Source organism: Oryzias latipes, chromosome 10 (assembly GCF_053564925.1).
Source record: "Oryzias latipes strain Hd-rR chromosome 10, Olatipes_Hd-rR_3.1".
In the NCBI taxonomy this organism is placed as follows: domain Eukaryota; kingdom Metazoa; phylum Chordata; class Actinopteri; order Beloniformes; family Adrianichthyidae; genus Oryzias; species Oryzias latipes.
This window is the reverse complement of record NC_136246.1, coordinates 17,365,035-17,387,061: the sequence shown is the minus strand read 5'-3', so window position 1 is coordinate 17,387,061 and position 22,027 is coordinate 17,365,035. Positions and strand designations below refer to the sequence as shown.

Below are 22,027 nucleotides of genomic sequence, written 5' to 3'. Positions count from 1 at the left end.
TTAATCACACGTATGCACACAAAAAAACAATGAATCCAGATTAATGTATGGATTTAGTTATCCATCATCAATTGCAGCAGGAAATACAAGTGAAGCTTGATAACACTTCAATGAAGCAGTGATGAAGAAAGTGTAGTCCTGTCAGAAGGCAAAGACTTCACATAAGGCAATAGACTACACTATGATAAAAAAGAAAGTTTTTTTTTTTTATTCTAAGAAACCCAAACGTAAGCAAAACCAGAACTAATCAAACTTGTGACGTCAGCAGACTATACTATCCTGAGGTCAACTTCTGAGCAATTAACCATGTTTACAGTACCAAAAGATGGCTTTGACATTCAAAGAAATACATTTGGTCAATCTTAAATTCTACTTTAGGACAGGCAGGAGAAAATCAAAAGTTAAAAAGCAGAATTCATTTCAAATGAAAACAGGAAAGACTAAACCACACAGCACTAAAAATATACAATGCATCAGATCTTTTGACTTTTCCAAAATATACATAATGGATTTTTTGTTTGCCTCGACGGCCGGTTTTTCTGCAGCTGACTAACAGAACAATGGCAGGGTGCAGGTAGGGGGTCTGGTTTCATGTGAAATGTGAGACTACATTAAAAAAAAAACCTCATAATTCAGGTATCATACTTTAAAATACTTTACACATCCATAGCCAGAAAAGCAACAGAAATACTTTACAAAAATATGCAACAAATGTGATATTTACAAAAAAATAAAAATCAATTTTGGAGAATTTTTGTTGCTTCTAAATGAAGGGGAACACGTGAAGCTGATGGAAAATCATTAGTGTTTTTCTATCAAGCATCTAAGAAAATACTATTCCCTTTTCATTGCTATTGCACCTAAAGTGCAAAGAGACACTTGAATACAAGTTTTACACACAAACGAGTTCATTTCTGCACACAGGGCAGGCTAAAGTGTTCCAAAGTACCAACACACACTGTGTGTCACAGTGATTCACGTCACTCATACTTTTCCTTTAGAAATTTGTTCTGTGTAAAACAGATTTACAGAAATGTTAGGTCCAAGCTGTGTTCCCCACCTCCCACCTGAGGACAATCCCCCAGCCCCAGCCAACATTAGGTCACACCTGAAGAACTTTCAGGACGTTACTTTACCCCCCTAACTTGAGTGTGGTAAAAAGTATCGTCTTGTCCTTTGGATTGTTTACATTTATAGTAATGTGGGAAAAAATAGACCGAGAAAGGCTTGTGTTTAGGACTGAGGATAGAAAGGAGGTAGATGTGGCATCTTGACAAGCGGGTGTCTGTAAATGTGTCAAAACAGGCTGGACTCAAAATATCATATACTACTGTCTAAAATGATCAAAACGTGCCCTTGATTATGCATTTGCAATGGAAGTGTGGGAGAAACATCACAAACATCTGTACAGACTGAATAATTAGGCACACTTTCATCAAACACCAGATAAACAGTATAACTTTTTTCATATCTTTTGGTTGCTCTTTGGTGCTAGCAAGTGTTGTGTTGATTGTCGGAAAACTAATGGATAGTATTTCAAGTATAGTGATATTCTCGGCCTGTCTTTGCATATGCCTGCACTCTTCCTTTATGGCTTTGACTGACACTAATTTGGCTCTTGGACCTAAAGCAAAAATAAATAAACAGCAACAAATGTTGATGACACATGCACTCCCGAAATCACAAGCTAAAAAAGTCCACTCTATGTTGTAACATATAGAGCTTCTAAAGGGAGATAAAAGTACAAAGAAAATTAGTACTGATTTCTCTTGCACGAGAGAAAGTATTTGGTGTTCATGAGTAAGAAACGTATGTGTAGCGCTGCAGTTGATCAAAGCAGGTGTATTCCCTGCACTGAAACAAACCTTATGACTGCAGAACTTAGTTTTAGGGGAAGTTCAGAGATAACATGACGGTGACGCTGGACATGCAAAGCGCCAAAGTAAAATAAAACTCAATAATTTCACGTCCTTGTGACGGGTTGTGTTTTTATTGTGTTAATTCTGGGTTTTGTTCTAGACTGTAACGCTGTGAGCGGAAAGTCTGAGGACCTTGAACTTCGTAATTGCAGAACAGGCAATGGATGCCCACTTAGTGTCTGGCATGGATTGGCTTTAATAAGAGACCAGGATGAAAATAGAGGGAGAGCACCAGAATGAGAAAGGAAGACAGACAGGAGGGCAAGATGGGTGCTACCCGGCTCCCAGAGCTGTGCTGCAGCGGGAGCGGGGCGGGACAAGCCACCAGGAGGCAGAGCAAGAACGGGACGGGGGATTGATCAGCAGAAAGGTGTGGACGCCATGCAGCCCTCTTTGAGCCTCTGGTCATTTTAAAGGGCCAAAGGACTCTTTGTGCCTGGTAGAGCCTCAGACTCAATTCAGGATGTTTCTTGTGTATACCAAATACTTTCTCCCAATCATCAGTTACTTTCTTGTGTGCATAGGAAACCAGTACTAATTTTTTTTTTTTTTTTTACTTCTATGTCCCTTTACGAGCTTTATGGTAACAAGATACCTTGGTGACAAGCAACATTGACACCAGCAATAAAGAATTTTCTGGTCAAAAGAAAATATTGTTTTTAAAAAGTTCCCCCAGTCTTCTACTCTGTGGAGGTCTAGGCGTCAGTAGCAGTGACTCCATTGCTGTGAGGTTTGTGGCCGTTGGCTTCAGCGTGCTTGAGGGCTTGCATCTCCTGACAGGCCGGCTGCTTGTCTCTGACAGCCTTTTCTTTCAGCAGGTTTTTACGGTGGAGGAACAGGTAACCTGGCAACAGGAAGCCGGCGAAGGAGAAGATCAGCAGGCCCACATTGATCTGAAAAAAGTGGATAGCACAGGTGAAAAAGCTATACTTAAGGTCACTTTAGTGAATTTGTACTTTATTGACAGTAAAAGTTAAGACGCTTTACTTTCATTTCGTCCACAACAGAACAAAAAAAACCCCTAAAACTCCAGTGTTTTTCAATAATCTGTGGCTGTTTTTTATCACAAATGTACATGTCTTAGTCTTTCTCCCATTCATTTTGATCACATGTGTGTTAACGCAAACAATTAGCTGAAGATATGATATAAGATATATTTTGATTCAGTTATTTTCACCATGTTTTTAGAAAGTCAAACTTGTTGGTTTAAAAAAATGGTGAAAAGCAGTGCATGTGGCTTTTTACAATGAGAATTCGGCTGCTTTTAGGGCTGTGTTCTCCTATTTTTGATTTTTAGGACTCTCCTTAAATAAAACCCTTCTTACCTCTCCACTCGGGCAGGACACTCAAGTCTATCCAGACCTGAACCTCTCGCCATAAGAACAGCCTTTTTTCCTTCTGCCATAGCACACATTAATAGAAATAACTGCATATGTAAATAATTAAGTCAAGTCTGTTTGACTCTGTGCATTTGCATTTATGTTAAGCATAAACAATTAAGCCTAAGCAAGAGTAAGACATTAGTCTTATGGCTATGGTTGTCCTTGATGACTCTTAACCATGACTTTAGCCACATCTACAGCTTTGACAGGCTTCTAAGTAATACTTTTGTCTCTGTTTCGCCTTATAGCTGATATTTGAGTATTTTAGTGTTTCTTTTATTCCTTTTCTTCCTGTTCTCTTTGAACCACAAAAGCAGATGTTCACCTTTACCGAGACTCTACTGGAAGTTTTTGTTAGTCCTGGGATTACACTGGAAAGGTTTGATGGAATCTATTGGTCACATTTATGAACTCTTGTTTGTAAGTATTTTGCCTGACAGGAATTAACAGACAAAACTTTATTATAAAAACTAATAAACATCTAAATTCTTTTGGAAAACCCTAAGAGTGAGTCAAATCAAATGTACTTTTAGATTTAAACAGAAGGTAGGGGTTTGCTATTTCAGAATACACACTGCTCAACGAATTTATCCAGCAAAAATGATTTTATGGATTCGAGCTTCGAAAATTGTGCTTGTAATTCGTTTTTTTTGGGTGTAATTTTCACTCAAACAATATTTCACACTGAAATCAGTAACAAATTTCAAGTTGGTCACTTTTGATGTTAATAGTTCTTTATAGCTCAGAGTAGCATTTGCAGGCTTGCAGAAAGTTCCTCACCCAGTAGCCGTTTCCATGGAGATGCCCGACCATAATGATGAAAAGCGGCTGCTGCAGCAGAGCTACCACAGCACTAATAAGGGACTGGAGGCCAGTTAGGGTGCCAAAGTGGTTGGATGGATAGCTGTGGGGAAAAACACGACCCGTTAACACTTAGAAACAACGTTTGGAATTACCGTAAACAGAGTTGCTCAATAATCACCATTGTAATAAATTATAACATAACATATTCATTCATATCTTCCTTTTTTGTGGATCCAACACTTAGAGTAATTACTGCCAGAAACTACTAGCTTTCTTGCTGACGAGGCTCCAGCAGACACATCTTCTTTCAGTGACTTTTCCACACATGATGCTGTGAGATTTCTTTATTAAACACAGAACTGAACAAATTGTGCAACAACAGAGGAAGTTTTTCCATTTGTGCCAAAAAGCACGCCCGTTTTCTTTGCAGCACCGTAGTTTCTGCACATGCATAATGCAGCAGACCCTACTTCTGTGGGCACATCTGGTAGCTTTTATCACATTATAAATCTCTCATGTTTATATGGCGCGATGACAAAACTCTAAATGAAACAGAAAGAGCATAAAGTCTCGTCGCTGGGACTTTGATGTTGTAAATTTAAAGAATTAAACATAAACATCATATTTGCACCTTGTTAACATAAAAAGTGGCACTCCTTTAATGTTGTGGAGAAACTTTCCATGCCTAAGGTGCTTCATACTTCATTGACGTAAATGATGAATTAGCACTCACACAGCAGCATAGAGGCCCCCGCAGCACGAGTGGATGAAGCCTCGTACCATGGTGTGGAGGATGAAGGTCAAAAACTAAACAAAAACAATTTTCCTCGATTAATGCAATTTTAAAATGTTTTTTTCTTATCCACATTCTATTGCCTTGGTGTGTTTTTGCATTTGAGTGTGAGATACCTGTAGAGGCAGGTTTTCGATAAGGCAGCAGATTCCAAAAATGATTAGCAGCATGTTGGTGAGGATGAAGGCCCTCATGGCGTTGGTTATTTTCTGGATCTTACGGTCTCTTTGAGGTCCACTAGTCAGTTCAACAGTGATTTTTAAAAAAGGGATGCTGTTAGTCTCACATTAATGCCAAACTTTAATCAAACTATCAATAACAGTGAAGTGTTTTGTTGCTTGCACCTTTTCTCTTCTCCTGAAGAGACAGCTGTGGCATCAGCACACTCCTTCATCCTCCAGTCCATGATGTAACCAATCAGAGGGCAGGTGACCAGACATAGCAGCTGCATCGTACCAAAGATCGATGCGTAGAAATTCACTGAAAAAGTGAAAAAAAAAGGTGAATAAATATACCAAATAAAAGAAGCAAGGAATGTGAGCTCAAAGTCACAGTATTCCAGTGCTCACCTGTCTCTTCTGCCTCTGACACCAGCTTCTCTGATGCTGAAAAACACAAGATGACTTTAATAAAAATGCATTTTCAAGTTTGTTGCAAGATAGGACCATTTTGGGCACTCACGGTGGTCTTTCCCATGAGTCACCAGGAACTCCAGCATCTTGTTCATTGCTCCCATATAGAAGATGATCCTCAGCTGGGTCATACCCATTGTAACCAGACTCCAAAGAAAGATGGGGGAGAACACAGACCGGCGGAAGGGAACACCATCTGGAAGCAGAGGGGAGATTTCATTTATTTCATTAGGTGTTTGCAAAGGTTCTAGACCAGAAGTGTAGAGCACTAATGTAATTCTTGGATTAAATTTAAGAATAAATAGAAAGACTCCTAAATAAAAAAATAAGACTGTTGCTGGACTCACTGGGGCTAGTACTTGGTCCATTTGGAAGCTTCTCTGCAGAGTGATGAACATCTCCATTTTTATGGTTTTCTGTGATGCTCTTTTCCTCAGATGAAGGCAGCTCTTTCTTTGTGAGAATTTTGCTGTTGTAGGCAAAGAAGAAGAATGGAGTACGCTTTTGTTATACAATTGTAATGCTGAAAAACACTTTGTAACAGGCTTTACCTGTAGTCGACTTCGTCTGGTGTCGGGAAACCTTCTATGGGCCAGTTGAAGAAACAGTTTATGAACACAAGGCCTGCGAGGCCTGCCCACATCCACATGATCAACTGGAAAGATGCACCTGCATCGTAGATCACCTGGAGGTGCAAACATATGAGGGATTAAGGTGCTGAAACAGCAGCTAATCAACCTGCCATAGACAGCAGCGGGAACCCAGGGCACATGGGAAAAGCATGCAGGGACACAGGGAACACACATACTCGGCACAGCAGTGGACCAGCGGGAGCTGCACTTATTCAACTGAACCAATTTACCTTTACGCCAGGGAAGGTGACAGCAGAGGAGGCGTAGGAGCCGATCATCAGCGACATGATAGTGGAGCTCATCGCACCAAACATGTTAGGAAGCTAAAGAAAACACAAAAACAAGGCAAAACCATAAATCGCAACACTAATCTCACAAGTTCACCATCAGAACATGAAATGCAAGTATTGGCCAGCAGAGGGCAGCTTAGAGTTTGCACTCAGTGACACCCGCTATCCCGGCAGAGCTGGCAAAAAAATGTATTTCCATGACACTGAATATATAAACCACAGCCTGCTTGCCGTTTATGTCTCGAGTTAAGTCACTCACTAACCTCTTGTTCACCATGTATAGTCTTTATTCTTTCAACCCCAACAATTCACAAGTGTTGGGATTAAAGGGTACATACCGTCCAGACGAACCGAGCTGGATTCTTTAATCCCACTATAAGAATGTGTATGACACACAGCAATAAGCACACTGTGGCAGGCACCAACACATCATACATCGACCTATTTACTGCCTTAAGTAGATTAGAACAACGTAACAATGACCTACTGTACTGGCAGTGAACTAAGTGCTCTTTGATTAAAGCTATAAACACGATTATAACATCACATGGGAAGGATTGCAGTCATGCTTACTATTCTCTCTCAAAGTTTCCAAATTTTTGCTCGCCTCAACTAATCTCCAAGCTGTGCCTAAGTTCGGCAAGCGGGGTCACTGACCCCCCTTCTGTGACCCCCTTCTCCTCACGCTGACCTCAATTTTTAAGACACAGGGTGACCTCTGTTCCACTGCCTTGTAAGGCACAGACATTTTTAATAATACGAGGTGGTAGCCGCTTTTACAACAAATTTTAGAGATACGTTGACGTTTGAGTGTGTATCTAAACTGTCATTAACAAACAGCTGCAAACAATACTGACAAACTATGATATGTGGCTAACCTGTTATCTTACGTTACCTACTGATTAATGACAGAAAAAAAGCAGCAAGAAAACCCAGTTATCCCAGAAAGAAAAGAAAAAACTTTTGAGCTGCAGACTCTGCTAATAGTCCTTTGTGGTATCCTGTGATCCATTGTTGACATATAAATACTGATTATAGCAGCTTTTAGTGTAACTGGTATCTAATATCTTGTAATAACTTCAATAATACAAAAATGTTTGCATTAACATTAAAGCACAACAGTTCCAGTATCTTAGGGTTAAAAACTGTTTTGTTTTAATGTTCATACTGAACAGATAGTAAAACATGTGAAGAAGCTGGTAAAAATTCAGCACAAACACACACACAAAAACCCAAAAGGGAATTTTGAACATTTGATTTATGTATTAGCATCATACATTTGTTCTGTTTCCTAGTTCTGCTCATGCCATAAAAGGTCTTTGTCAAATGTTCCAGCTCCACTAAAATTCCAAGAATTTTCTTTCCGCTTCTGAATCCAGCAAGTTTCAAGAAAGCGGATCCAAGCACAAAACTTTTTTTTTTTTTTTAACCAGAGTTGATTCTTGTTTGCGTTGTTTGTGTGTGTGTAGGCTGATGTCTACCTTTTGCTGACAGTACTCTGACAGTTTTCCGCTGGCAGGTTATAAAGTATTTCCATGTTGCGCTGGGAACCATGAGTTCCATTTGAGAGCTGGCAGTTAAACAGGGGAAAAAAAGTTTCCCCTTAGGATTATGGGAGGTCAGCAGAGCCTGACTGTCTGCACAAGGTGAGAAAACCTCACCGAGAACACCCGTCTTCATTCAGTACTTCTGAGAATTCTTACTTCACATCTCCCAAATCACATTAGTTGGAAATCCGAAGAACTGATGCCACATTTGTCTGAGCACACAGGAGTTTCTGGATCTCTTACTAACGTTAAAGCAAAGAAGCTCTTGCAGTGTGAGATGTCAACCACAGGATGCGTGATTCCAAAACGCCGGCATCAACCATCTCGTCTGGGATGATGGTGCGATGACATGCATGTGCCAGCTTTCAGGGCCTTGCAGCACGTGTCTCCTATTTGAACACGTGACTGCATGGCAGCACATAAAGGTCAGCTGGTGTCAAGAAAGTCACACACAAACAGAGCTTTGGTCCAATTTGTTCCGATTAATCAGTTCAGGCTATGCTCCTGCTGTGCCCACTCACTTGGACGTTGACAGACTTTGGCACAGAGATTAATTAAGACTTTAATTGCTGAGTGAAAGGGGGACATTGCAGGATTAATTGGTATGGATCCTTGTTTTAGATCTAATTATTTGAGGAGGAAAGAAGAAACGACAAGGATAATAAAAGAATTTGGAGTGGGAGTAAGTTTTTTGATGGATCTCTTTAAGCTGCAGCTGCAGTTTATAAATCTTTAGCAAACCTAGCAGGAGATTTCAAACCCCAGCTGATTAACACCCCCTTCTCCGTTCCACCTCCACTCTGCCACCCTCTCACAGATTGGTCAAACAGGCATCTCTTGCAGCGCTCGTGTCCAGCTGTAATGATCTTTCGTGACTCCAACAGTGGTCAAGCGCTGAGGAGCTTTTGAAGTTTCTTCATATTTGACCTCTGGCATCATTATATGAGTGGGGCTCAGTTCCCTGTAGTGACTTCTGTTTGCTGAACAAATTTTTACCCACAACTTTAAAAGCTGAAGCTCGGAACAACTGAGAACACATTTATCATCAGCATGTGAGCTGACATGCCCCTGCCATTTCTGCTAATCCTGCAGGACAAGTCCCGAGGAGAAAGCAGGAGGATGCCTATCCTCATTCCTAGAAGGCTGATATGTAACAGAGGGAGCCCGGAGGTCGCAGCCAGAACAAAGCTGAAATAGACTATAACATTCTAGTTCTCATCAATAAACAGAGGCAGACAGAGAGTGTTGATTTCTGATGCTTTTCTATTGGCATAAGTCCCCAGGCAGTTACTTGGTGAACTGCAACTGACTTCAGTTGCTTTTATTTCAAACAGGCCTTAAACTTAAAGTCCCTAAGCCAAGACACAAAAGAAAAACTTCAAAAAGGTTTCACAAGAACCAAACTTATTTTACACCAAAAAATTTTTGTCTGCATCTTTGCCTTAGACATTTGTTATAAAAAGAAATGACAAAGCAGATGTGAGCTGGGGTTGTTTCTATGTAGTGATGTTCTGCTGCAGGGCTGAGTATTTTCTTCAGCAGATCAGAGAGGACGATGGAAGAAAGTATTTTTTTGTATTTCTACAAATTCTGTCTTTTTCTGTCAAACTTCTCTCAATGTGACCTCTATAGAATTTGCAGTGTTACATTTAGAGCTCAGGTTTTGTTTTATATTAACCCCCACGTCTGGTGCATGGCAAACAAATCACTGCAAACAACAGGGCACCAAACTGACTTCAATCTTTTCATTTATTCTCCAGGTTTTCTAGTAAAATAATAATTTTGGCTCCTCTTTAAGTGGGTAAAAGTTGATGAGAAACCAGAACTTCAGCAGCTTCATGCACAATCTCAAATACTGAAGTTCTACTTTGACTTTTGAAGTAGAACTTCACGTTTTTTAAACTGGGCTATAGCCAACACAGAAAAGCCTACTGGGAAAAAAAAATAAAAAATCAGACTAAACACTAACAAACTTCACACAACTGTAATGCGTGTGTTTCCTTGACTGTCAAGGTGATTACATAGATGGATGGTCATAAGAAAGAAACATTGAAATGTGTCCTTGATTATTTTGAGCAGAGGTAAGTGGGCTGAGCTTTGATGAGGGTGTGTGGCGGACCCCAGGCTGTCATTGGTGGAAGTTGAGTGACATACTTTCCACCTTTGAGTCGTCATGTGCAGCTCAGACGCACAGGACATTCTGCATGGTAAACAAGAGGTGATAATAAAAGCCCAGCTGCTGATGTTGGTACCAGCTGACACATCCCAGCTGAACTCACATGCCTAACAGGAGATTAAATAAACACAGCTCCCAGTCACAACACCGTTCTCCAGAGCTGAGGTCAACACTGGCTTCAGGCACGTTAAGGCCGTCAACCAAACATTCAAACCTATCTGTTCCAGGAATAAACACTAAATTTAAACGGGCTTATAGCATGAGTTATGTAACCCCATTAAATGGGAGACAGACAGAGGTTAGCGGCTGGGTTTGGAACTTTTCACATGATGTGAATGTTTTTGACGTTAAGGACACTGGAACCATCATCAATCATTTAAACACTGAAGGACTCCTTTGTTTGCACCAACCAGTACCTTTAATAACACCACCCCCTTAAACTAAATGGTCATTTAACTTGCAGGGATTTTTTTTTTAGTCAATAACAAGACATGACGTCATTTTTTCAATACATTTTCTATACTTTTAACACTATTCCATTGTATGCAATCTAGATTATTTCTTTACATGGTGCAAGATTCAACAAGGAGGAACTTTGACCAATCAGGGGCTTGGATTTGGTCATGACACATGGATGGTGTCCCCTTTAGTTTACAGAGATGCCAACCGTTTGAAAATTGATCACTAAGCAGAAATTAATAATTGCAGTTTGTGGGCGGACGGAATTCTATGACATCAAGTCTTTCATATTTCAGAATAGAGCTGTGAAACAAAAAGCCTGAAGCAATATTAGCCCGATTTGCAACGCGTTAATATTTTTGCACCAAGCTTAAATGTTTTCTATTAAATTGATCTTTACGGAAAAAGACTAACTTAATGTGGTGTATACACTAATAAAAGCAATTTATTTAATTTAAAAAAAAGGCTGCTTTTCTACATAGTGCTGCAGTTTTTCTAACAAAGTGATCTACTCTTGGCTACTAATTTAATAGATCTAATATTTGTAAAGGAAAATGCCATCATAAAAGTATTAGAATAAGGGAAAAAGTGATCTCTTGTAATAATTCCCAGTGTTGTCATTTTTTTGGAAAGTGTAACATTTTCAGAGGTGTTCGGGCAAAAGCAAACTCTCAAAGTTCATATTCAAATATTGGGATGGCATTCTTTTCTCTGCAGTGTGTCTCACCGTGATGGAGGTGAAGGTCAGGCAGATGCCTCCAAAGCCGTTTAGGGAAAGCGCCAAAAAGATGAGCGCCGATAAAGCTGAAGAGAAAAGATAAGAGTACCAAATCACTCTTCACACTCAAATGATGCAAAAAAATGAACAGAATAGTTGAAGTTGAAGTTATTTTGGTTCTATAAACGTAACATTTTACAGCTTTTAAAGGATAAATCAACATCAACCAAAAAGAAATGGGATGAAGCATCATGCTTATTAAATAGTTAGAAGTTAGTTTGTGCTTTTTCCTTATAGCTTAGTTTTATTTGACTTAAGAGAATAAGAATAAACATTTCAGCATTTCTATATCAAGAAATAAAGGTTATTTCCAATAAAATACATCAGAGCAGAGACAATGTCAACATTAACCAGATTCCACCAAACAAAACATTTTTTGAATATTCTATTTTTATGCCGCTGTGCACAATATTTACATTTGGGTCAACCACATTAAAAATGTTAAGGATTGACATGACTGTTTTTTGCTTTGTACTCACCATGAGGGTTATAGACAGACGCGGCCATAATGATGCATGAAAGACCAAATAATGAGCTGCAATGAAACAGAAAAAGAAAAAAGAAAAAAATAAGATCACAAAAAGTTTCTATAACTTTATAAAGACAAAAGGTAAAAATAAAAAAAATGATTTAACCACCAAATTCAGTATGAGAAGTTGTTCTTACAGATTTTCAAAAGTTTGACAAAAGTGATAAATGGCTGCCCCTTCTTAAAAAAAAGGGGAATCCAGGTACTAAAACAGGATTTACAGCAGTTTTGGTGTAGAGGTATAGCAGTCGACCTCTGATTGAGAGATCGCAGGTCTGGCTCCCGCCTTGCCCGCCCATGTGTTGAAGTGTCCTTGGGCTAGACGAGACACTGAACCCGACATTGCTCCTGGTGGCTATAGGTTGGAGCTGCCATCAGTGTGTGAATGGGACTGTGACTGTAAAGCGCTATAGGCCTTCAAGGTAGTAAAGTTCTATATGAATATACACCATTTACAGTTGACACCTGGTGTTTGAGTTTCATACATTTTGAGATTGTAATAATTTAATGGTCGACAATCTGTTTGGTAGGAAAGAGAAAGGTAACTGCCTCCGATTTACAGAAGAGCAGTGACAGTTTAGCTAACATTTCATAGCACGAACAGAAACCTTTGGTATGCATTTTAGGTAAAGGGACTGGGATACTTCTGGAAACTAGTTCTGACCAAAAAGGATAAAAAGAGACAAATACTAACTGGTCTCAAATGGCTTCAAACTACCAAACTCAGCATTGAAACACTTCCTAACCTTTTCAAGGCTTTTCACTTTTTCAGCTGTTTTAGTTTTCTACTCACTCACTCTCTAAGATTTACTTCCTTGCCTTTGGTTAATTCCCTTTTCATTCACACCATAAATGAACTGCACCAGAATTCACGTACCAGTAGGCCTGCACAATAAAAGGAACATTCATCAACATCAGGATTTCAGCTGGTTCTGTACGCATATCACAAAAGACGGCGTAAGCCGCAATGAATGGTTGCCTTAAATGCATGCATAGACAGAGATATCATTACATTTGTTAAAAAGCCAAAAGCGCCCATTATTGACATTATTCTGTTGTTTCTGTTTTGTTTACTTTTTTGAAAAATAAAAAACTGTTGCAGTGAAATGGAAATAACATATGAGTCCTTTTTTGTTTTGCTATTTGTTCATGTATCAAAGTCATGTAGTCATCCCAGTATTGATCACCCATATTGCACATCTGACTCATATCTTGATGCCCTACTTACAAGTGAACTAAGAACCAGATTTTTAGTCATTCAGTCATAGATCATCTCGTGTGACACTTCCTAGTGAGTAAGACCAAGTTAGCTGAGAGTATTATTCTAAGTGAAACTGTTGCTTAACCAGTCATCTTAACCAAGGAGTAAAACCTGTTTGAAAGGCAGACATCGCTATCCACAGCCATCAGCCGTGTGGTTGATTAAAAAACCAAGTTTGCCAACAGCTGGGGCAGAACAGAGAATTTTCCACACATGAACTGACTCGAGTTTGTTCCACTTTTCCACAGCTTCCTCTCTGCCTGAGTCAATCTACAGTAGGCGCATTGCAAAGTGAAACCACAACATTAACATGTGTGAGATGATGTTTAAACAGAGTAGTGTATACACTTAATTACTCGGTTATGTTAATTGAACCACACCTTTGTAAACAATGACAGGAAAAATGTTCTAGTTCCCATGGTTGGAATGTCGTCCGTTTACATTAATGCACTGAATTAACCTTTGTGGAAGCTGCTTCAACAGACAGAAGAAGGTCCTCAGGGCAAAATGTTTTTATCAGAGAACTAAATCTGCTTGATTGATTTTAAGTTCATCATTTTGAAAATCTATACACATACTATAAATATTAACTCTGTATTTATGTATTTAATAGTGCTTTGGTTAATTATTGTCTTACAATGTTTTAGTTGTAAATAAAAAGATTGTGAATCATCTTCTCGCTAGAACATTCAGCAATGATACTTTATATTTTCTAAGCATCGTGCAGCCCATGTAAGTTCAAAAATCTTTTCTTTGAAAGCATTACCTGCCCATCAGTCGTATGGGACGTGGACCGAACTTGTCCATCAGAATGCCGAGTGGCAGGGTTGTGGCGCTAAGCAGAAAGGACCCAATGGTGAAGCCGAGATTCAGCATCTCTTCCTGGTCCACGCAGGTAAGCCAGTGATCCGCATGACCATCGGAGGAATTACCGATCGACACGACCACAGAGTCGTTCTCTGAGAAGATAAGTGAACGAAGGAGATACGAAAGTTAGAAAATACAAACACACTTTCTGTAAAAAACCCTTTTACACCCTTCACTGTTTTCATCCATGTTGGATATGAACAGTTAGCACTCTCAGATGGCATTTATCACAAATAAGTCCAACGATTCCTTATAGATGAAACAGATTATCAAATTGACTTCATTCGTTGCTTGTTTTAGCAACAAAACTGACATTGTAGAAGATTCTGCCACCTACGGAAGACATTTTATAGAGTCAAATTAGGATAATTTTTCTTTCTTGTTTAAACTCTCGAAGTTCCTACCTTCATAGAAAATAAGTCCAGTATTAGAATGAAAACAAGAATCTAATTTTAATGAAGATCTATGCAACGTTGGCAAGCTTCACGTGTCGCGTCTCCATAAAACATGGCATGAAAGGCATTGATTGACAAGTTCAACAGCGAAATCATGCAGACAAAAAAAATCAACAATAGAAGGAGACCCCGAAAGGCGAAAATTTCCCCCAAAAAATTCTATTTTAAAATCTGTTTTTTCGTTTATTTTAAACTGATCCTAATTTGACTCCATACATTTTATCCATTATGAAGTGGACGAACCATCTATAATTCCATCATACCTGAGCACAGGTGGGAGTAGAAACCTTCTCTCTTCAGCATGATCAGAAGGGAGCCCCAGCCCAAAAGCACGGCTGAACACAGCAGGTTTTCAATCACCGCTGTTATTGCCATCCACCAACGCCTCCTGTAGGCCTGGCGAAGAGAGGGTGCCATGTCTGCTGATCTAAAGGACGGACAGGGGAGAGAAATGAGAGAATAATCAGTTTTGAACATGGAAAATGCACCTCAGTGAGACACTACTCATTTCAGTTTGTTCAACCAATAAGGAGGAAAAAGCCAGCGTTACACCCAGATTATGCTAAAGAAGTGAAAAAAGGGTGTGAATGTTAGACTGTTAAGCTTTAGTGATTCACACAGATCAAGGTAAAGCCTAGCTTGAGAAAAGTTTAACGCAACACAACAGATAGGCTTCAATTTTACTGTCACAGTTCAAACCTGATTTATAATACAGATTATGGGCGATGCAGCCTTTTTGTAAACACTCATGTATGTTCAAACAAAGAAGGATGACCTGTTGAATGAGATCAGGTCAGTCGTGACCACCTAGAGAACATCGGTCACTTTAACCAAAGGCTGTACAGATCCCTGTCGCACATTTTAAACAATGTGATCTAAAAATAGTCAGCTCCTCTCGTCAAACCAAAAAAAAAAGGGGTGGAAATGGCAACAATCACAGCCTTGTACCGGAAACCCGGCTTAATGAGGGCATTTTGCCAGCCTTCTGCCTCTTACAGGAGGGACAGGGGGTCCAACAGGACAGATTTGTCTGTGCGTGTGCCTGTCCGGCATGTGTGTAATGCGATTACTTGCAGCCCAGTGAGTTGCCTCTGCGCTGAAAGGAGAGTCTGAAAAGGAGGATTTCTTTGTAATTGACACCCCACGATGAAAACCCAGTATGCACACACAAACTCGCCAACGTTCAACAGCGAGTTGACAGAGCGAGGAAAAAAGCTGTTTAACCCAGTAATGTAAATACAAAAGACCTAAAGGAACTTGCTCAGTGGGTCAAGACAGTAAAGAGGAACACTTTTGGGGGGTGGGAAAGCAAACATCTGCAGTTTTTTCTGTTTGCAGTTGTGCAGGTGCCTAAAATATGAGACCTGTTTTTATTTGAAGCTAATCTTTGTGATTAGCATTGTTTCAAAAACACAATATTAAAACGTCTTTACTAAAAATAGATAAAACAAATACACATAAACAAAAACAATATAGCTAAAGACATTAGTTTAATGTTGAAAGCTATGAAAACACCTAATACATATGCAGTACTTTTTGGGACCACACATTTATACTTGCAGAGTGCTGTGATGTCACAGACCCAAAGCAAAGCAGTTGTTATCTGCTTCCTGTTTCTCATACTGCATGCTGTAATTTGCAAAAGGCAGAGTGAACTTAACAGGCTTCACAACAGTAAAAAAAAAACTATTATGATTGGATCAAGAAGCTCACTTCGCAAATAAAACTTTAGCTCCTGTCAGCAACTAAAGTCTCCTAAACTGTGTCGTTATTTAGCTTCACCGTAACCCTTGTGCTATCCTAGGCACTTTAACATTGGGAGTTGGGTCATCTAGACCCACTAGACAATGCTCTGAACCTTTTTTCTTCAATGATTTGTGATCTTCACTGGTGTCCATGGATTACATGAAATCTTTCCACCTTTATCCACCTTTGTCATGGTAGGAATAACACGTCAACGTGAGGGTGGGGTCATCTAAGATAGCACAAGGGTTTTGAATCCCACAGAGTGTTTGAGAAAAAGAAGGCCTGTTTGCACATTTTTGATCAGTGCACAATCAGTGCATATAGATATGTTTGCTAACATAAACAGATTTCCAAATTGGATCAAATCTGTCAATGGTTCAGCCAACCCAGAACTGACAAACTTATCCTCAAGAGCTACAACCCTGCAACTGATTGGTGCTGCTGACTACCTAAATTAGATACGTTCAGTCAATCAGGACGTGCAATAACTTGAGTCAGCTAATAAGCAGCAAGTTGGGCAGGTAGGACAGGAAATTAGGCAGGGTTGTTGCTTCTGAGAACCAAGGTTTGCCAGGCCTGAGGTAGTCCATGGCAATCTATGAAGTGGAACAGGACATCATTACATTAAAATATTTACTACAATTATTCTGTACAACAGACATGAGAAGAGCTGGGATTATTCCTTAATAACAATCCAGGACTAATGTAAAAAATAGTCAGGAGCATCAAATTGAATTTTTGTTTGATTCAGTTCATACACATTTTTGTAATTAAAGATATTCAAATACTACTAAAACTTGTGCAATCTTGATGATTTTTTCCCACTATTAAACACAAGTACATTTTAAAAAATCGGAAAATTAGGAAAAAGTTCCAAATTTGTTGTTATTCAATACAAAATTGAATATTTATATTTTATAATTATAAAATACTTTATATTATACCGATTCCTTAAGCTACATTTACTTTTCCCTTTTTATCACCTTTTGATTTATTATTATATTATTGTTACAAGCGTTCCTAGTGGTCTTTTAATTGTGAATATGCCATTTTTAGCCAAAATCAACAAACCTGTGTTGTTTTCTAGGACATAGTTTCTGCAGGGCGGCAGTGGCTTCTGGGTAGTTTGCCTTTAGGTTGTGGGGAGAACTGCTGGCATGGAGTAAGCCTTACCCCTTCCCATCATCCATCTGTTTACATTTTCTCCTGCTAGCTTACAGCCACTCACAACCCCAACCTAATATTACCAGTGCAACAAAAACGGGGAGGAATATTGGAGCTATCCAGCTGTACAGTTTCGAGCAAGATACCAGCTCAGATGAGGAAAACCATGACGTATATGGATCTAGTTGTCTATAAATCGATGCATCGGGATGAAGCAGAGCAGGGAGCTTGTAGCTCTCTTTAGTAACTTCTACATCACACCTACAAGCTTTTATAAAACTGCATTTTCATCTGCCCCTCATTCACAATAATGTGAATAAATTATGTAAAAATAAAGCAATTTTAAGCTTAATGTTCCTAATATATGTCCTCCATCCTGAAAAAAATGTCACAAGAGAAGAGGTTAAAAACACCAAAAGATTTTCATCAGAGGGGGTTGTTAGGTATTTGGCCAAAAGTCTGATGATTGATGCTGGTTATTGTTTGTTACTAAGCATACGCTCTATTGACTTTATCTCTTTACCAGAGATAGAAGTGGGGCTCCTTTCCGAAGAGGTGATTTAAATAAATATCCCAGTTAACAAAAACCAAAAAGTGATAAAAGCAACTTCTAAGCTGTATTACATTTTTTGTACTATGAGTTATGGGAGATAGTAAATGTATTGAACAAACTGTATACAGAACTTTAAAGGGTACAAAAACAAAACATTGTTGATTGTTGACAGATTAAATATTTAAGCCCACATAGTCTGAGTGACTGCTGAATGATTCAGTGCCCTATAAATCATTTAAAACTCATTCTCATTAATGAGCATATATTTAATTAATTCAAGAAAAGTACAAATATATGAAAAAAATACACCTGACCACTGATAATTCATGTGGTTTTTCAAAAATATTCAGGAAAAGAAAACACTGGTTTGGGATCAAGTGTTTGCGTCTCCAGGCTCAGGCTAAACAAGCACATGTGAGACCCATACAGCACACCAGTATGCAGCCTCCACCTCCTCCTGGTTTGTCACCTGCCTGGTGTAGGTCGGTTCTTGTGGAAACTGGACTTTGTCATTCGTAAACAGCAGGACTGTTGGTGGTGTGATGATACCAGAAGGTCAAAGCAACAAAGACTTGCCAAGAAGTCAAACATGTAAGCCGTGTGCTTTTTAGCTTTGGCAGGCGGCTGCAAACTCCTGTCATAACAGTGTGAAGTGTGTATTTGGAGGAGGGAGCAGAAGCCTAAACAGGGAGAACACCATATAAGGAAGCTGTTTCCTGAAATACCTGAGTTGAATGATGCAATGTTGCAGCTGTGGAGTTTCCAATGGAGTTTGGGGATTAAAATGGAAAAATCAAGTTTTTTCATTCATAAAATGAAATACAACACGCAGAGTATCTGTATTTTTGTTTGCAATTCACAACTCCTAAGGTTCGTGTTCTCTTCTTTCCCTGCTGAGGATATGATGACCTTGTCAGGCCGTGTTTGTCGACCTCTGCGGGACTTTAGAGAACCGCATCACAAACTCCTTATCCTCACATGTTTTTAAGAAAATACACCAAATGTTCCCCACGGAGCCCACGCAACACTCGGAGGCTGCCCGGCCGGCAGGCAGCTGTTTCTACACGATCAGGACCTCAGGCCGGGTCCGGTTACTCCTCCAGGAGCGCTGCTGCGGCGTTTACTTACCGCCGGTAATGTCGTAATTATCAATATTAGTAAAACCACAAGTTAAATACTTGTGAAGTCCGTACAAACATTTCGATCAAAACGTTTATCAAAAATTGTTTAGTTGATACAAATAATTAAAGGGGTAATAGTGGGATGATAATAATAGTAGACTTTGGCTTTGGGACGCAACTTGGCTGCTGCTACTACAATGAAGACTCATTGTTCCAACACATGGCTTCTCAGTTTTACACCGTTTAAGTTTATCGAAAAAACTATTCTTCAATCCTAAAGACAAAACCAGATTTTTTTGTTTTTTGTTTTACTGATGTTTATAGTTGTTTTTAAGAATTACGCACGGGTGTTCCCATCAGGGGGGGTTACCGGCGTTTGAAACACTATAAGAGTTTTAAAAAAAATTTTAACAACCAAGAAGGTTCCATGACCGTCTTCTAAAGGTTGTGCACAGCACCAGAATGTCTATATCTGAGTCACATTGTGAATAATACCGATAAAGTTCATATACATTTGCGTTTTCCACGTAAGTAAAGGTATCTATCTGGATGGACAAACGCGTCCATTGTTTCTGACCAAACACAGAACCACGCTTCTTTTTTATTTGATAGCAATGAGCGAAACAAACCTTCTAATGGTTTTTTTCCCCCAATCTTCTTCTAGCTTGAGTTATGCGCGCCAGTTTAACACTACAGGAAAAGGAAATACTAAATGAGGAAATAATCTCTGAGAGCAGAAATGTAATATCCCCCCACGTGAGCCTCCTGCTTTCGCGCTAACATTTCACATCTGACTGAGCCATTTCATTTCTGTGAAAGAAAGAAAACACTTTATGAATCTTTCTAATTTCCGCGGGTTAAAGGATGGCCTCTAGGAGATAACAGAGAAGTTGTAATCCTCTGTTTAGCTTCATGCCACGTGTCTTAACCCGTTTTATCCAGCCGCTCTACTCAAATGATATGGACAACTTTTACGCATCAAAATATTTGGGGGAAAGAAAAAGTTTAACCACTTACTCACTTTTGTTGAGTCTTCTTTAGGAGGAAATTTCTTCACATCAACTTCAGAGTTGCTCTTTAACTTTCAAAAGTCTGACTTTACTTGTATTCCTTTTTAAGATTAGATTAGTTGTTGTTGTTTTTTAATCCTACTATACGTTTATTACAACGTTTTCTTTTTGTGTTGTCGTTTTCTAATGATGTTTCTAAAAACCGTCTACTGAGCTCAATGCTTCTTCCCTCTCTAGCCATTTACTCCTATCCAATTTGACTTTTATTTCCCTCCCTCTTTGTAAAGTTTGCCTCTCTTAGGGGGTGGAGAGAAGTAACGCCCTGTTACACCCCCACCGTATCAGTTTCCCCATTGACTCACTTTCCACGTGCTCACAGTTGTCTGCGGCTTCCCATTCTGACTATTCAAAAACATAAAACAATGCCATGTAGATTATGTCCATCAACGAATCAATACATATATCAATATCTAGATAGATAGATAGATAGATAGATAGATAGATAGATAGATAGATAGATAGATAGATAGATAGATAGATAGATAGATAGATAGATAGATAGATAGATAGATAGATAGATAGATAGATAGATAGATAGATAGATAGATAGATAGATAGATAGATAGATAGATAGATAGATAGATAGATAGATAAGTTGCACCACATTGTTGATAGTAATCTCACCTCCCAGCTAGAAAGCCTGGTCAAAGATGCTCCTATTTTATGTAGAAAATAACCAACAGCTTGATCAACTTTAACATATTTATGTATTTTTACACTAGAATTAAAATTGGAACTAAAAGTAAAAAAGGCAGTACAGTTTGGGCCTTGATTTAAGGTCAAGGGGTCAGCCGCTTGTATGCAAGTATTTGGTTGTTCATATATAGTTGCTGCTTATTAATTAGATTGTTTTGACATTTATATTTACATTTTCAGTGTTTTGTTTGTAATAGTCCTTCAGTATATTGTTTATTCCATTTGGCTTGGATCAAACTAAAATAAAGGAGATTGAAGTTGTTAATTAGAACCCATAAGAGACTGTAGTCAACTCAAGGGAGCCACAGATGGACCCATAATGCATTCAAGAGGACATAAACAATGTAAAATAAACACTGACCTTAAAAGATAATTTTTACACAATTATTTAGCTTTTCTAACCATAAAAGGTATCCTTGATGCACATAAGCAAATAGTTTCAAATGGAACTAAAGTTCAGAAGATTGGTGTTACTGTGCCTTCTCCCCTAAGCAATTCTACACAGTGGTAGGTTTTGTGCATTCTTTGTTAAATGTTTTGGTAAAAGGCGCGCCTTTCTGGTTTTTCTGGAAAATGTAGAGTTTTCCTTTTTTCTTTTCTTTTTTTTTTTGGGGGGGTGCAGTCATGTAGCAGAAATGCCTATGAACAGAAATTCAAATCTTTTATTACAAACTTGATCACTATTGCCTTTAAAGTTAGAAGAATAAAAATATATCTATAAAGAAGAGGTTGTGTTGTGCCACAGTGTGGTAGAGAAAAAAATAACTTTAAATAATTTGAATAAAGTTTAAACAAGAGACAGGGACACAATTCCACAAAATCTGAGTAATTATTGGTAATACACATAAAACATATTTATCCCCCCCCCCCCCCCCCCGGCCCGTATTCAGAATTTTTAACTGAGTTTTCCTTCCAATCGACTATTGTTTTAGATTCTGATCAAATGATAATAATAGGGGATTTTAATATTCTTGTTGATGACCCCAGTGACTGTCTAGGAAATGCTTTTGCAGCTTTAATAGATGTTGGTTTCACCCAAAATGTAAATGAACCCACTCAGTGTCATAAGCACACCCTGGACCTTGTTTTAACCCATGGTATAGAGATAAGCCAGCTGAGTGTCTTTTCTCATAACCCCATCATCTCTGATCAC

The 22,027-nt window shown here is 38.8% G+C and overlaps 1 protein-coding gene across 2 annotated transcripts; it reads right to left on the bottom strand.

Annotated features, from left to right (window-relative positions):
• Window positions 1–34: 34 nt before the first annotated feature.
• slc43a1a (solute carrier family 43 member 1a) lies at window positions 35–20,440 on the bottom strand. 2 transcript variants are annotated; one of them, XM_011480096.4, is made up of 15 exons: window positions 20,130–20,440; window positions 14,788–14,951; window positions 13,969–14,161; window positions 11,892–11,947; window positions 11,362–11,438; window positions 6,393–6,485; window positions 6,082–6,215; window positions 5,878–5,999; window positions 5,580–5,726; window positions 5,468–5,503; window positions 5,243–5,378; window positions 5,015–5,135; window positions 4,839–4,912; window positions 4,082–4,205; window positions 35–2,812 (listed from the first exon to the last, which is right to left on the bottom strand). In XM_011480096.4, the coding sequence occupies exons 2-15, from the start codon at window positions 14,939–14,941 to the stop codon at window positions 2,615–2,617; spliced, it is 1,665 nt and encodes a 554-aa protein (XP_011478398.1). In that variant the 5' UTR covers window positions 14,942–14,951; window positions 20,130–20,440; the 3' UTR covers window positions 35–2,614. The 2 variants fall into 2 exon arrangements, with proteins under 2 accessions (XP_011478398.1, XP_011478397.1); XM_011480095.4 differs by having other exon boundaries at window positions 20,126–20,394.
• Between the last annotated feature and the right edge of the window lie 1,587 nt (window positions 20,441–22,027).

What these genes read in the sequence shown, in the direction of transcription:
- slc43a1a (XM_011480096.4), bottom strand. Translation starts at nt 14,941, where the DNA reads ATGGCACCCTCTCTTCGCCAGGCCTACAGGAGGCGTTGGTGGATGGCA. An exon ending in TGACCTTCACCTCCATCACG is followed by an intron (nt 6,486 to 11,361) that starts GTGAGACACACT and finishes TGTTTTCTTTAG; the next exon opens with CTTCCTAACATGTTTGGTGC. An exon ending in GTCAGAGGCAGAAGAGACAG is followed by an intron (nt 5,379 to 5,467) that starts GTGAGCACTGGA and finishes TCACTTTTTCAG; the next exon opens with TGAATTTCTACGCATCGATC.